General features: G+C 51.9%; 5 protein-coding genes across 5 annotated transcripts; 4 read left to right on the top strand and 1 right to left on the bottom strand.

Moving 5' to 3' along the window:
* Positions 1-699: 699 nt before the first annotated feature.
* Positions 700-1,594, top strand: N7518_005066 (SDR family NAD(P)-dependent oxidoreductase; the record flags this gene model as incomplete). Its single annotated transcript, XM_057185993.1, has 3 exons — positions 700-1,073; positions 1,118-1,207; positions 1,267-1,594. The coding sequence occupies 3 exons, from the start codon at positions 700-702 to the stop codon at positions 1,592-1,594; spliced, it is 792 nt and encodes a 263-aa protein (XP_057042763.1).
* Positions 1,595-2,140: 546 nt separating this feature from the next.
* On the top strand, positions 2,141-4,504 carry rfeF (uncharacterized protein; the record flags this gene model as incomplete). The annotated part of the gene is made up of 7 exons (XM_057185994.1): positions 2,141-2,146; positions 2,218-2,340; positions 2,452-2,474; positions 2,623-3,026; positions 3,102-3,974; positions 4,025-4,092; positions 4,148-4,504. 7 exons carry the CDS (start codon positions 2,141-2,143, stop codon positions 4,502-4,504), a joined length of 1,854 nt encoding a protein of 617 aa, XP_057042764.1.
* A 1,148-nt stretch (positions 4,505-5,652) lies between these two features.
* On the top strand, positions 5,653-10,566 carry N7518_005068 (aminophospholipid-translocating P4-type ATPase DNF3; the record flags this gene model as incomplete). The annotated part of the gene is made up of 1 exon (XM_057185995.1): positions 5,653-10,566. The coding sequence occupies one exon, from the start codon at positions 5,653-5,655 to the stop codon at positions 10,564-10,566; it is 4,914 nt and encodes a 1,637-aa protein (XP_057042765.1).
* Positions 10,567-11,479: 913 nt separating this feature from the next.
* Positions 11,480-12,169, bottom strand: N7518_005069 (putative small nuclear ribonucleoprotein SmD3; the record flags this gene model as incomplete). The annotated part of the gene is made up of 4 exons (XM_057185996.1): positions 11,480-11,585; positions 11,687-11,816; positions 11,929-11,989; positions 12,113-12,169. 4 exons carry the CDS (start codon positions 12,167-12,169, stop codon positions 11,480-11,482), a joined length of 354 nt encoding a protein of 117 aa, XP_057042766.1.
* Positions 12,170-12,497: 328 nt separating this feature from the next.
* On the top strand, positions 12,498-13,244 carry N7518_005070 (phosphatidylglycerophosphatase; the record flags this gene model as incomplete). Its single annotated transcript, XM_057185997.1, has 1 exon — positions 12,498-13,244. One exon carries the CDS (start codon positions 12,498-12,500, stop codon positions 13,242-13,244), a length of 747 nt encoding a protein of 248 aa, XP_057042767.1.
* Between the last annotated feature and the right edge of the window lie 3 nt (positions 13,245-13,247).

Raw genomic sequence — 13,247 nt, forward strand, 5'->3', positions numbered from 1 at the left:
CATCACAGATAGTGACAAAGGGTTATACTTCCGACGTAGACTCATCTTAGAATAACCGACCTTTAGCTATCATACCTCTGTAGGCCTTTTTGAGCGATCTCTGCAAGAATACATATGCAAGGATGTCAGAACAAGAATAAGAATTATCCACCCGACGTACGGCAGTGGCAGCTCTAACCGCTAGTGCGTCATATCAGATTTTGCCTGCAGGCGGTCAAACTTGACTATAGAGCGCTGCACTTCTGTGGCGTCCAGTGGTACTAATATAAGTTAAGACTGCCGTAACCCGACGGCTTCATATTCTTGAAAGTGGAGAAGTGTCGCAGTAAACAGAAGTAGGGTGAACCATGTTGTATAGTGTCACTTATCAATCTCCGAGTACTCCGTACGGAAGGCCAGGTCCCGGATGGCCGAATACTCATCCGCTGCCGGCCGGTACTTCAATTTCCGATCCGTTCAAAACTCATAGGAAAGGATAAAAAGGGCTTAGAAAAGGTGATTTATCCCGTTCAAATTCTTGGAGCGAAAGAAGAGGAGAAGAAGGGTGAATTCTCTACTAGCAAATATACGTGTAATTCTTCGTTGCTGTGACGATCCGACTTGCCTGATTCCTCATCTACACCTTCTGAGAAACGCAGCCTTCGTTAAAATTGCACTCGTTTCCTTGAATTGAACTGGCAAGTCATAGTTGCTACAGACATGTCTGACTTTGCAGAGAGCCCATCAAATCTACCTCTGGTAGGGAAGTCTGCCATCGTTACTGGGGCTACCCGTGGGATAGGGCAGGAAATTGCCCGACAGCTTGCCATTCTCGGGGCGAATGTTGCTTTGGTTTACGTTTCAAGTAATTCCAAATCAACAGCACTCGAAATGGTCGACGAGTTTACAAACCAAGGTCGGAAATGCTGCGCAATTCAAGCCGATCTATCATCGGGAACCTGTGGAGAATCAATTGTCAGACAGGCTCTTCAAGGCCTTGGGGTCGGGACCATCGAACTCTTGATCAATAATGCGGCCATTGCTCAAACACCCGCCAGCGTTGAAGAACCGTTGGATCAGGATGAATTTGAGAGGTAAGCCTTTCCTGTTCACGGCTACAGATTGCTAATAAGACTAGGATCATGCACATCAACGTACGAGCTCCTATCCTTTTGGTCCAGGCATTGCTTCCGCACCTAGGACCGCATGGGAATAGAATCATCAACATGTAAGTAGTTTCGACCTAATTACCTTCACACCAGCATTAACCATTAACATTCGTTGCAGTTCCTCAATTGGTTCTAGGTTGAATTTTCCAGGATATGGCGTTTATTCAGCAAGCAAGGCCGCCCTGGAGTCTTTGACTCGTACGTGGGCTCGAGAATTTGGCGTCAAGTATCATCTCACTTGTAATGCCGTTTTGGTAGGACCCACAGCGACACCTGACGCTCCCGACAGTGATGCGAGGGCCGCTGCCAAGGGTCTTGCTACCGCCGAGCAGAGACTCGGGACACCGAGAGATGTTGCGGATGTGGTCGCCTGGCTTTCGGGAGAAGGTTCTAGGTGGGTGAATGGGGATTTGATTGGGTCCAACGGGGGGGCTTTTATGTCATGATTGACTGGCCCATAACTAACTAGTTATCCGTTGAATTTACATAACTCACATTACATTCAAGAACAGCAGCAATAGTAAATAATGATTAAGTTGTAACTATTATAGTAGACGGTTTAGTGACTCTGCGGAGAGACCATGACTGAGGTTCAACTGTTACTCGGACATAGCGGGGTTGGACTACTGACCGGGGTAATACGAATCTCCGTCATCTGCCTCGCAGAAATCGCTGGGATCGGCCCTCGTAAAGAGGCGCAGGGGAAATGGCTGCCGCCTAAAATCCGTAATATATATAGGGCTGCGTATACATCGACCTAATGACTTCATGTGAGATACTTCTAAGTACTTCATTCGCGAGTAAAAACACGTGGGAAAGGAAGTATCCCGAGGTACCTTGCGTATACCCTCACTCCAACTGAAGAGGGGCTATCCACATCAGGCAACGTCACCGAACCTTGGAACTCTCCCCTCGTGATACTCCAACCCTTGGAACTTTGGAACTTCTGCCTGTGCCTTACTTCATCTCCTCTTTGCTCCATCCGATTCATCATGGGTGTAAGTCTTCCAGATTCCTATTCTTACTAGTTACCACTCCCCGAGAACCCCTCAATCTGACCCATATTTAGTTTGCTCAGAAAATCGCCGCAGCTCAGAATAACGAGAAGATGGCCAACAGTGGTTCATACGGAGGTGCACCTCCAGCAGGCTACACTGGGGGCCCTCCTGCAGCCTTGCAAAGTGGCGGATCGGTAAGTCATATGTTGTGCCTGTTTCTGCTATGACTCGCAGTTCCGACGTCATCGAAAAAGGAAAGTGCTAACGTTCGCAGAGTCAACAGCCCCAATACCAGGCTTATTCAGGATCTCCGGCCCCTCAGGGAACGGTACGTGATATTTTTTTCTTAACTCTTTTTGCTTTTTACTTTCCCCCACTTCCACGATTTACCCCTCCACGGTCATCATTCTTCTGGAACAACCATGTCGGGACCTTACCAAGGCTATCCTCCATATGGCGGCTCATCTCAACGTCAGAACAACCCGTCATCTCCCTATTCCCGGCCTCCGCCATCCACACCCTACCCCGCAGCTCAGCAATCTCAACAACCTCAGGCCTATGGCCGCCCGCCTCCACCCCCACCACAAGGCCAGCCCTATGCTAGTTCTCCCTATCCGGGTCAGCAAGCGGGACAGCCCTATGCTTCTCCGAGCTCGCCCTACCCAGGACGGCAGTCTGCACAGTCGCCCTATCCTGGTCAACAGCAACCTCCTCCACAAGGATACCCTGGACAACAACAATATCCTGGACAACAACAATACCCCGGACAACAACAATACCCCGGACAACAACCATATCCGGGACAACAACCATATCCTGGACAGCAGCCGTCATATGTACAAAATACCCCTTGCCCTGAATCACTGCATATTTCTGTTCCGTTTTTGATTACATTGGATTCTCGTTGAACGCTCAATGGTTGGAAAGGATGCTAACGGAAAATAGAACCAGGCAGCGCCCTATTCTTCTCAGGGAGCTCCATACCCCGGTGGCCAGGGTCGTCCTGGACCCGCACCTGGACCACCAAGTGGACCACCACCAGGCCAGTATGGCGCACCCGGAGGCGGCCCTCAGGCTGCAGCTCCCCCGGCTACCCAGCAGCAGGCTGCAGCTTACCGATCGCTTTTGATTTCAACGATTCAAGAGAGGAATCTCCAAAGCTTCTACCCTCCGGAGCGACTGGACCGACTTGTTCAGTCGCTCGCCGCTGAAGCACCGGCTAAGCTCAACAGGCTGATTCAGGAATGGGCCGTGCCCATGGAGGTGGCGACCGATGTCATGAAGCTCTCGTTGTTCGACGTGATTCTCTACGTTGATGATAGTGGATCTATTGAATTCGAAGAGAAGGGACTCCGGAAGGATCAACTCCGACAGATTCTTGGTATTGTAGCTACCGCTGCATCTACCTTCGACCAGGACGGTATCTCTGTCCGATTCATGAACTCCAGTGAGGTGGGCGATGGCATTCGCGATGCGGAGGATGTCAGTCGTCTAGTGTCCCGAGTCCGTTTCTCGGGCCTGACCCCCCTGGGCACCAGCTTGAAGTCCAAGGTCATTGACCCGATGGTCGTTCAGCCCGCCCGGGCCAATCGTCTCGAGAAGCCCGTGCTGGTGATCACCATCACCGACGGACAGCCTGCTGGCGAGCCGCACGGCACCGTGGGTGATGTCATTCGCTATGCAGTGGAGGAGACGTCACGGACCCGTTATGGCCCTGGCGCCGTATCCTTCCAGTTCTCGCAGGTGGGGACTGATCAGCGGGCTCGCGACTTCTTGGGATCTCTGGACCAGGACCCTCATATTGGCCACTTGATCGACTGTACCTCCAGTAAGTTCCACATGGGCCTCATGATGGATTCAGCTAATGTGGTGTTCTAGACTTCGAGGTTGAGCAGGATGAGATGTCGCGTGCTAACCCACCAGTGCATCTCACTCGTGAGCTTTGGGTAAGCGTTTTATAACATTTATCATCGCATATTAGTAAACTGACTGTGATTACAGTGTGCCAAACTGATGCTCGGCGCCATTGATTCCTCCTATGACACCAAGGATGAACGAGACAACGAACGTCGCGGTGCACCTCCACCGGCATCGATAAGCCAGTACGGAGGCGGAGGATACGGTCAACCCCCGCCACCCCAGGGCCAAGCTCAGCCTCCATTTGGTCCGCCCCCTGGTGCCCCGCCGGCTTCGTACGGTTCCCAGTCCGGCTACCCACCGCAGGGTGGTCAATACCAACAGCAGCCTCCCCAGCAGGCCCCCCAGCAGGGCACGCGCGGTGGCTATGGCCAGCAACCGCAGTATGGGTCACAGCCTGGACCTGGCTACCAGTATGGTGGACAGCCGCCACGCTATTGATAGAGCATGACGTCATAGGGCTTACGAGTTTCCCGTTTTTCGCCATGCGGCTTTGAGGGAAGGTTGTGGGGTGTTCACATTTTAGTCCACGTAGCTTCGAACGCGTTGAACCCAACTTTTAACTTGAATATCATTGTTTCGTTTTAAACTGGAGATTTCTAGGCCTTCCAAGGCTACAGGTCTCTTGTAATCGGGCCCGCCAAGGCTACAGAGTACACTAAAACGAATCAACCCACGGGTTCGCTAGTTGAAGAATTGTGAAACCTACATTTGCAGAAACACTGGGATACACATAATACACATAAGGGTCGTACATGACCTAGATATGTATATTGTTATAACATTTTAGCGAAAAGAGGGGGAAAAAGTCACTTTATACTCCCAGTTTTTCCGTTTTCCATCTGCAATAGGGTTGCAGGGTCTTGGGAATGTCAGGGTGGCCAATAGAACGGCAGGCAGATCTGGATCCAGCGGGCCCCTCGTATGTCGCCCCAATGCAGCGAGGAACAATCCCCTTTGATTCGACGATTCTTAATTTAACCTGGATGGGGCTGTGCCTGGGTTCAGGCGGGGATATTGTATGGTTGCATCTTACGCGTTGCCTAAAACTCTGCCATGGACGGGGTCTGTTATTGGTCTTGGATATTTAGACGTTTGGGTTGTTCCACTTGAACTCCAATTTTGTCGTTATATGTCTGCCTATCATTTATTTCCGTGTAGATCGAGTACGTCTTCTAGATATAGTTGGCGCACTAGGCCGTTTTGGGGTTACCATTTCTCCAAACTTGGTCTTGGCTACTCCTGGCCTCTATCTGGGTTTTTAGTCCCTTAGTCTCTTGGCCTCTTGGCCTCTTTTCTTTCTCTTCTCTACAGGACATTCTACAGGAAACAATCATTGCGCCCTTCATTTCTATCCTTGCGTCCGACGGGAGTACTTTCATTTGCTCCACATTCGCAACACCTTCGTTTTACGACAAGGAGAACACATCTTCCCCGCTAAAAGAACAGCGAAAGAATGACTGTCTGATCAGCGTGTACAATCGAATACTTCAATCTACGCTTGAGGGGAAGCTAGTCGAGGAAGGATCTAGAAAAGAATCACCGAGATCGTCGGGGTCTGTCCCGCGCCCTCGTGCCTGGAATTCGTCATGTCCAACGACCAATCTACGGAAGCTACAGAGGGTACCCGACCCGAGCAGAACAATGTCCTCCGACGCCCATCTCTTGCGTCGTCACATACGATTTCCGACTCCGCGCGGCGGATCTCCTCCCAACATGTACGCTTCTCAACCGATCTCGATCGCGAGTCGATCGAGGAACAACGACAGACAGATTGGGACCGTCGCCCCAATTCCCGCGGCCTGACCGTCGAAACAGCGCTGGCGCCTGCGTGTGTTCGACCTGCTCCCTCGCCCACCTCTCCGCTCTCACCTACCAATGCGACCCAAAATGCGACTCTCTCCCCCATTCCCTCGCCAAATCCTGAGCCTGCAGGTCGGTCTCGGTCACGAAATCGTGGATATTCGCTCCGTCGCAGCATATTTAATAAGACAATCAATTCGACGGAGAAGGACGATCTCGCCCTAGCTGAGCTGGGGGAGGCCAAGGAACCCTCGTCTGATGTGACTCCCACACAGGCTTCGGCTGCTGAGACGCTCACTGCCGTCGATGAGAAGCATGCTCTGAGTGTCGCGCCGATGGCGACGCTCGACTCGATCCATACGGAGGATGCTTCCCCTTATGTCTCGTCCGATCCTTTGGAGAAGTCTCCCAAGGAGCAGTTCTCCGTGTCTGTGGCCCATGAGAAGTGGCTCCGGAAAAAGGCGACTACTGCAGTGGCAGTCGCGCGTTTCCAGGCTGTTATGGCATCTATCCAGAAATTCATTCTCCGAACCAAGGATATTCCTCCTACTCAGGATGGGCGCCACATTGACTTGAATCCGTCTATGGTGGATTCTATGATTGATGAGCGCACCCAGAAGCCTTATATCGGTAACTTCATTCGTTCGAGTCGTTACAGTCTCTGGAGTTTCTTCCCCCGCCAATTATTGGCCCAATTCACCAAAGTCGCCAACTTCTACTTCTTGATTATCGCCATCTTGCAGATGATCCCTGGCTTGAGTACAACTGGAACATACACGACCATCGTTCCGCTTTTGATCTTCGTTGGCATATCAATGGGAAAGGAGGGGTTTGATGATTGGCGCCGGTATCGTTTGGACAAGGAAGAGAATAATCGGGATGCCTGGGTGCTCCGCCCAGGCCACGGAACGACCCAGGACGGCGCCTCCATGTTCAGCAATACTCATGATTGGGAGCGGATCAAGTGTGAGGAAATTCGTGTTGGGGATGTTATAAAACTTGAGCGCGACCAGCCGATTCCCGCTGATATTGCTCTCCTCCACGCCACCGGACCCAACGGTGTCGCTTACATCGAGACCATGGCTCTTGACGGCGAGACAAATTTGAAAAATAAGAAGCCTTGCCAGCCTGTGTCTAAGGTGTGCTCAACCGTAGAAGATATCAACAGCAACTCCTTGCACTTCGTCGTTGAGGACCCCAACTTGGATCTATATAAGTTCGACGGTCACGTCACTGTCAATGGCCAGGAGAAACTGCCCTTGACCAACAACGAGATCGTTTACCGCGGCAGCATCCTTCGGAACACTGACCGCGCTTTGGGTATGGTGATATATACTGGCGAGGAGTGCAAGATCCGCATGAACGCCAACAAGAACCCGCGAATCAAGAGGCCCGCTCTCCAGGATAAGGTTAACCGTGTGGTAATGCTGATCGTGGTGTTAGTCATTATCCTAGCCGTTGTTTGTACCGTGGCCTACAAGTTCTGGTCTCGCGACGTGGAGCAACATTCTTGGTACCTTCAAGGTGCTAGTGTCTCCTACGGCCCGATCTTCACTTCGTTCCTGATTATGTTCAACACCATGATTCCCATCTCCCTGTACGTGAGTATGGAAATCGTCAAAGTTGCCCAGATGCTGCTCTTGAACGATATCGACATGTACGATCCTGAAACCGACACGCCGCTTGAAGCGCGCACATCTACCATCAACGAGGAGCTCGGTCAAGTCAGCTACATCTTCTCTGACAAGACTGGTACCCTGACAAATAACTCGATGCGCTTCCGCAAGATGAGTGTGGCTGGAACCGCGTGGTTGCATGACGCGGACCTCCAGGAGGAGGCTGCTCGTGCAGGCGACCACACCAAGTTGATCCACAAGAAGCGGAGCGCAAAGGGGAAAAAGGCAATGGGACGCAAGTCCAATGTTTCCGAGGCTCAGATGCCCCGTCCGTCGAATGTTTCTGGGCATCTTGATGCTCTCCGTCCATATGGCCGGTCGGCTACTACGTACCGCACCGAAGAGATGCTCGAATATATCCAACGCAAGCCGTACACCATTTTTGCCCGAAAGGCGAAACTGTTCATTCTGTCCATGACACTGTGTCACACTTGCATTCCCGAACAAGACGTAAACGGAAACATCACTTTCCAGGCTGCTTCCCCGGATGAGTTGGCTCTTGTTCTTGCAGCGCAGGAACTCGGATATCTCGTCGTGGATCGTCAATCAAACACGTTGACCGTCCGCACACAACCGAACGGACCAGACGAAGCCACTAGCGACGAAGTCTACGAGATCATGGACGTGATTGAGTTCTCAAGCGCGCGAAAGCGCATGTCAGTCGTCGTGCGTATGCCCGACCAACGCATTTGCCTATTCTGCAAGGGTGCCGATACCACACTGATGCGTCTCCTGAAGCAAGCCGATCTGGCACGTGATAAGGCGACTGAGATCGAGCGCCGTGCAAGCAGACGCAAGAATGCCGAGGTGAACCAGGTGATTCGACGTAACAGTGAGCACCACAGCCGGAAGAACAGTGGTGTTCGCAACAGTATGAACCGGCCTAGCTTCAGCCGTCGCCGCTCGTCGATCACTGGCCAACAGGGCTCGGCTCTTCGAGCTAGTATCGATATTTGGCTGCGCGACCGGGAAACGGATGGGGGTATGCGGAACAGAGAGGCTGATAGTGAGTACTATAGCCCTCGGCCATCGGCACAGATGGGCAGACCCTCGGCTGCGATCTCGGACTCTGGAAGTTCTACGAATGGTGAAGAAGATGAGGATCTCGTGGAAGAGGCATTGGTTGTCAACGAGGCGGCTGTTTTCGAGCGCTGCTTCCAGCATCTGAATGACTTTGCCACTGACGGTCTGCGGACTTTGTTGTATGGCCACCGGTTTTTGGATGAAGCGACCTACACGGATTGGAAGACTGCTTACAACGAGGCTTGCACTAGCCTCGTTGATCGGCAGCAGAAAATTGAAGACGCCGGCGAGCAGATTGAGCAGCAGCTGGAGCTTACTGGTGCCACTGCTATTGAGGATAAGCTGCAGAAGGGCGTGCCAGAGGCTATTGACAAATTGCGACGAGCCAATATCAAGATGTGGATGTTGACCGGTGATAAGCGGGAGACTGCTATCAATGTCGGGCACTCGTGTCGTCTTGTCAAGGAGTACTCGACACTGACGATTCTAGATCAAGAAAATGGCGACGTTGAGCAGACAATCGCGCATCTTATTGGGGAGATTACCCATGGCCGTGTGGCACATTCTGTGGTTGTGGTTGATGGCCAGACGTTGTCGTTGATCGAAGCAAATGAGGTGGTGCGTGAGCAGTTCTTCCAACTGGCTGTCAAGGCAGACTCGGTCATCTGTTGTCGAGCGAGCCCGAAGCAAAAAGCGTTCTTGGTGAGATCAATCCGCAAACAGCTCACCGACGCGATAACGCTTGCCATTGGAGATGGCGCCAACGATATCGCCATGATCCAGGAGGCCCATGTGGGCATCGGCATCACTGGAAAGGAGGGGTTGCAGGCAGCGCGTATTTCAGACTACTCGATCGCGCAGTTCCGCTTCCTTCTCAAGCTGCTTCTGGTGCACGGCCGGTGGAACTATCTGCGTGCTTGCAAGTATACACTCGGCACGTTCTGGAAGGAAATGCTGTTTTACCTGACTCAAGCGCTGTACCAGCGTTGGAACGGCTACACTGGCACCAGTTTGTATGAGCCGTGGAGTCTGAGTATGTTCAACACGCTGTTCACCTCGCTCGCTGTCATCTTCTTGGGTATATTCACCAAAGACCTCTCAGCGGCAACACTACTAGCCGTGCCGGAGCTCTACACCAAGGGTCAAAGGCACGGAGGCTTCAATATCCGGCTCTATCTGGGCTGGGCATTCATGGCGACGTGCGAAGCAGTGATAATCTTCTTTACTATGTGGAGTCTTTTCGGCCTGGCAAAAATCAACCCCAGCGACAACGACATTTTCTCCATGGGCCTACTCACTTTCTCCGCGTGCATCATCGTGATCAACGTGAAACTCCAGGCCCTGGAAGTCCACAACAAAACCTACATGTCGCTAATTGTAATAATAATTTCCGTCGGCGGCTGGTTCATGTGGGACCTAATCCTCGACCGTGAATACACAATGTCCTCCGGCAAAGGCATCTACTTCCTCCCGTCCAACTTCATCCATCACTCCGGCCACAACCTGCTCTTCTGGACCGTCCTCCTCCTCGCCGTCTCAGCAGTCCTCCTCTTTGAATTCACAGTCTCAACCCTCCGCGCCCTCTTCTTCCCAACAGACGTCGACATCTTTCAAGAATACGAACAAGACCTCGACATCCGCAAACGCTTCGAAGAAGCAGCTGCCTCGGAGCTCCAGCAGGGCTGGGACCACGGTACCAAGAGATCAAGCTTCGAGATCGCCCGCGACAACGCCGAGAAGGTTGAAATGGACGCCCGCGAACGCCAGGTCCGCGAGCTGCTTGCGCGCCCTCGCGTCATGGATACCAAGGAAGTCGAGATCGATATTGCCAGCGCCACGGTTAGTCATAATAGCAGCGTGCCGAGTCGTGATGCTGAAAACGGTGGTCGCCAATCTGGCCTCCTCTGTTCCGAAGACGCTAATAGGCCTCGGCGTTCTGTTGAGATCCAGGAGCTCTTTAGCAAGGGCTATGGTTCTGTGCGCAAGGGTCAACTCAAATGATTCAAGATTGAAGGTTCGTATATGTATGACGAAACTGTTCTCTCCTTTCTCTTTTTTTCCCTGCTGTTATATTTCTTTTTCGTCCCTTGTCTTTCTCTCATAGCGATTGCATCTGCGATTCTCCTGTCCATTCACTTATCATACGATTCCCTCGGGCATCGAAGGGCGTTGGTTTGATTTTGGTTCCTGTCCACACTTCATGGTCTCTCCTTTTTGTTCGCTGTTCGGTCTGTTGCATAGTCGGCCGTCAGTTATAAGATACCCCGACTCACATCGTTGGCAGTCTGGCTTTTTCTGTGCGTGTGATTCCCCTTTTTTGCTAGCGGTTGAGGTGCAGTATATATTTTTTACCTCGCGAAATTATAAATCATTCTTAATTTAAAGATTCGACAGGCTTTTTCTTCGCTAGTTTTGTGGAGTGCCACGAAGGTGAAGAATTGATGGGGAAGCAATACGGTTTTCCAGACACTAAAGTCTGGAGTCCAGTTTATATTCGAGGGTAGCTTGATCAACTTAAACGCCGTATATTTATCCTTAGTCCACTACTCGTCCGTATCTGCCTCCAATGCTCCTCTTAGACCTCCAAGATGTCTGAGTATGTGCAAAATATCGACGGTTGAAACTTGGCAGGCATTTGTCGACAACTTTTTCAAAACCATGCACCACTTCGGAGCTTGCCTTCGAGTGCGAACATGACGAGCACTTGTGTTTCTCGATTGTGGGATAATAGCGGCGGTGTTAAAGGCAAAGAAGGTAGTGGGCTCGAAGTACTCCGAATTCTAGGACTAGAAGTAGCTACGACTTTTAAGCCCGAAAAAGAAATCCCTTAAGAACCAAGAAAACAAAGAAAAACGCCAACCACTCTTGAACTTGTGAGGCCTTGAAACTGCGATTTCATCTCTTCCAGATACGTCTAACCCCGGCCGCGCTGGCCACGCGCACGCTGCACCGTAGCCTTACCACGCGCCAAACCGACACCGCGCCCGCGCTGGCCTCGTGTACGGAACATGGGTGCATTCCTAGAAGAGAGAATATAGTCAGCAAAGATGAAACTGGAGACGCGCAGTTCCGCAAAATCGCAAATTGCGATCTAAAAGCTGGATATCCGAGTTCAACGTACCGGAGCATGTCAGGCACGATGAAGAATCGCACGTGGCTGCCGCGAATGTAGACCTGGTCGAGATGGGAGACACGGCCATCGCGAGCGGTGACGGTGATGTCCTTGAGCTGAACGTTCATGTTGTCCTCGGCTGTAGGAAAGAGCAGTCAGTATGTGACCGCGCGAAGGAAACATTCCCCGATGATTGTTTAACCTCTAGATAGAGAGTAGACACCAAGCTCGAGAAGAAATGAACCACGTACCTTCCAAAAGCTTCCCCCGGTAGACGACTCCTGATGTGATTTCAATTGTCACGACATGGCCCTATTGGAAAACGATATTAGCCCCTCTGCCCTCGCGCGAGATCGTGCATGAATTCCATTTTTGCGCGATATGTGCATGGATCGTATAACAATCTAGATGGCAATATCGGAGAATATAACGCACCTGCGCTTCGTTGAGGAGCTTGATCGGGATGCCGATCGTGGAGGTGAGCTTGCCCATTTTGACTGTGTGACGGCGAACAAGGATGGAAAACGGTTGAAATAAGTCGAACAGAAACACCGAGAGCTTCCTTCGCACCAAAAAGGGACGAGTAAAGGCAATGGGTGATCGTGGGGAGATGGTGGGACAGTGACGAGGTCGGTTAAGTGGAGGTTAAGAGAAAGGCGAGTTTTGCGGTTAAGCTCATCCTCTCCGCTTTGGCTCTTCCAACCCCGACCAAACAACAACCTCAACTTCAAAAAGGCACCAAAGAATCACCCGTGATGTGCCTCCAATAACGCTCTCTACACCTCCCGGAACTGTACATCAAAAACCGAAACCCAACATAATGGCCGGCTCACCCAATTCCAACCTACGCGGCTTCAACCACGCCGTCTACACCCTCCTCAAACAACCAACTCAATTCCTCCCACACCTCACAATCCCAACCTTCAGCCACCTCCCCGAGAACCTAGGACCACACCTGATCAACGCAAAGAAAGGGCCCCAAGCACAAATACCCCCGCCCACACCCACAATCCGCGCCCTAGTCCTGGACAAAGACAACACGCTCTGCGCGGCGAAAACAACAATCTTCCCCCCACAGATCCTAGCCAAACTCTCCTCACTCCGCACCTCGCCAACATCCCTCTTTAACCAAACCACACACCCGGACTCAATCCTCATTGTCTCGAACCGCGCCGGGAGTCATCCGCGCTTCGACGGCGAAGTCTCCGAGCTGGAAGCGCAGCTTGCGCATCTGCGCATTCCTGTTTTCCGGCTGCCGGCGGGCGCGGAAAAGAAGCCATTTTGCGGCGAGGAGGTTGTGCGGTGGTTTCGGGAGAGGGGGGTTATTGATTCTCCGCATGAGATTGCTGTTGTTGGGGATCGGCTTGGGACTGATGTGCTTATGGCGGGGATGATGGGGTCGTGGAGTGTTTGGTGTAAGGAGGGTGCGTTTGATGTTGGGATGGAGGGGAAGCCGGAGCGGAATGTTTTGGAGAAGATGGAGGTTTGGATTGAATGGTTCCTTAGGGTGAAGGGAGGGTATGAGGCGCCTTTGCCGATAGGGTGGGAGAAGCAGAAGCAGTCGTAAGGC

The sequence above is a fragment of the Penicillium psychrosexuale genome, assembly GCF_028828465.1.
Source record: "Penicillium psychrosexuale strain IBT 29551 chromosome Unknown utg000003l, whole genome shotgun sequence".
Lineage (NCBI taxonomy): Eukaryota > Fungi > Ascomycota > Eurotiomycetes > Eurotiales > Aspergillaceae > Penicillium > Penicillium psychrosexuale.